This window comes from Protopterus annectens, chromosome 1.part1, assembly GCF_019279795.1.
Source record: "Protopterus annectens isolate FY-2018-M chromosome 1.part1, PAN1.0, whole genome shotgun sequence".
Lineage (NCBI taxonomy): Eukaryota > Metazoa > Chordata > Ceratodontiformes > Protopteridae > Protopterus > Protopterus annectens.
In genome coordinates this window covers 1,807,254,296-1,807,256,161 of record NC_056726.1, presented here as the reverse complement: position 1 = coordinate 1,807,256,161, position 1,866 = coordinate 1,807,254,296, and the positions used below count along the sequence as shown (strand labels likewise).

General features: G+C 36.9%; 1 protein-coding gene across 1 annotated transcript; it reads left to right on the top strand.

Annotated features, from left to right (window-relative positions):
• Nucleotides 1-1,172: 1,172 nt before the first annotated feature.
• On the top strand, nt 1,173-1,544 carry LOC122816693 (putative uncharacterized protein DDB_G0283431). The gene has a single exon (XM_044089670.1). The coding sequence runs from the start codon at nt 1,173-1,175 to the stop codon at nt 1,542-1,544; it is 372 nt and encodes a 123-aa protein (XP_043945605.1).
• The last annotated feature ends 322 nt before the right edge of the window (nt 1,545-1,866 follow it).

Here is a 1,866-nt window from a genome sequence, read left to right as displayed (position 1 = left end):
CAAAACTGCTTTAACTACTTAACCAAATTTATTGTATGTATGTATTTAAATATGTAATTGCAATTAAGTTCATTATTATGTTATTAGGCTAAATTATATATAGCTTTGATTCTTAAATGGAGTTTGTCTGAAGAAGGAAAGCTAATTGGTTTTCCGAAAGCGCTTACAATAAATTTGGTTAAGTAGTTAAAGCAGTTTTGGTGTTTGCTCCTTCGCTTTTTGTGTTTTCAACAGTTTATGCTAATCTTGTGTAATTTAGTCATTTGTATGGCAAGCGTAGACGGAGCATCACCACAAAACTCTATGTTTTCACAAACCGAGCCGAATGGCGGATCTGCGATATCTCATGGATCTAAGACACCTAATTCTTTTAATGCTGAGGAAGCGAATGCTGACGGCAACCATACAGCCCTCATTCAAGTGCTTTTGGGTCGTGCTGAGCACTTGACTCAACGTTTAGAGCGTTTGGATAACAGCGCTAATGCTTTAAGTCCAGGGAATGCTACCACTACTAATTATACGTCATCCCTAGGTGCACAACAAGATAAAGGGACAGTTCCTAAACAAAGAAATGGCACCACACATCAGTCTGCTAACGCCATTAATGTTAGTGCTAATAATAATTTTTTTGGGTTCTCAGAAGTTCCGGCTGGACAGAGGACTAGGTCACAACAAGATGAAACGGCGTCCCAAGGTAACTGCCCATTAAATGTTGTTAATGATTCTGCACCAAGTATTTCAAGCTTTTTGAACAACAGTAATTTTTTTAAACTCGAAGTTACTGGTGATTCTCTAGAGCAACAGGAAGAGACTGTTAGTAACATTGCCTTCTCATTAATGACTTTGATGGTAAACTATTCAGATGTAAAAAATTACAACTGGAAATCGCTTACTTTGAGGAATGCTTAGCTAAGAAAATTGCACCAAAAGGGCTAAGGCAATGGCGATTTCCTGTGGGTTTAGTTGAAGGGTCACACTTTCATCAACAACTGCTTTTGCTGTTCGACAAACAAGGGTTTGAATTTATTGACTTGCTAGTTGGACAGTATAAACATCAAGTGGATGAGCTCAAGAATGAGCTAGAATTGCTTGAACATTCTATTAAAAGTAACTTACATTTTAATAGGTATAAATACGACTACATTCGTATTTTTACCAGCATTGAAGCAACTATGGCTAAACTTTTAAATAATAAGAAGAAAAAAATCATGAGAGATGTACAACAGTATGCTACGAATAGAGCATATCCTCGTCCACCCTCTGTTGTGCAGACACATACGGGGGGTAATATAGCATCCACTAATGAAGCCTTAGGGCATGATAATGATTTAGTCGAAGACCAATTCGAAGACGTGGAAGATAATGTAGGAGAAGCTCTGCATAACGATGACCATTACAATCAATGTAACATAAATGATGGCGTTAATCATACGAACACTAATAACGTCAACAAGAAAAACAGCATCAATAGAGGGAATAATTCTACCAATTTAAACAACAAACAGGGTTTTCCCCGGGGCAGAATGGACAACAAAGGAACTTGAGATCGAACAGGAATCAACCCAATTTGAGGAACAAACACAACCAGAGGAGGAGATAACCTATGTTTTTAATTCTCCTGTTATTATCTCAAGTACAAAGGGTGACTTTAAAACATATAATTATACCTGTTTTAATATTGATCAAGAACTAGTTGACTTTTTGTCAAAAGGTCTCTCCTTTGTTCCTGATACACACTTTGATTTTGTCAAAACCATAGTTGACTTAAAGTTATATGTACGTAAGTTGAATTTGAAAGCACTTCTAGGGGAAGGATCAACCCTTACCAGTTCCTTTAGATTAGCTAGCCTATTTAACCCACCCTTA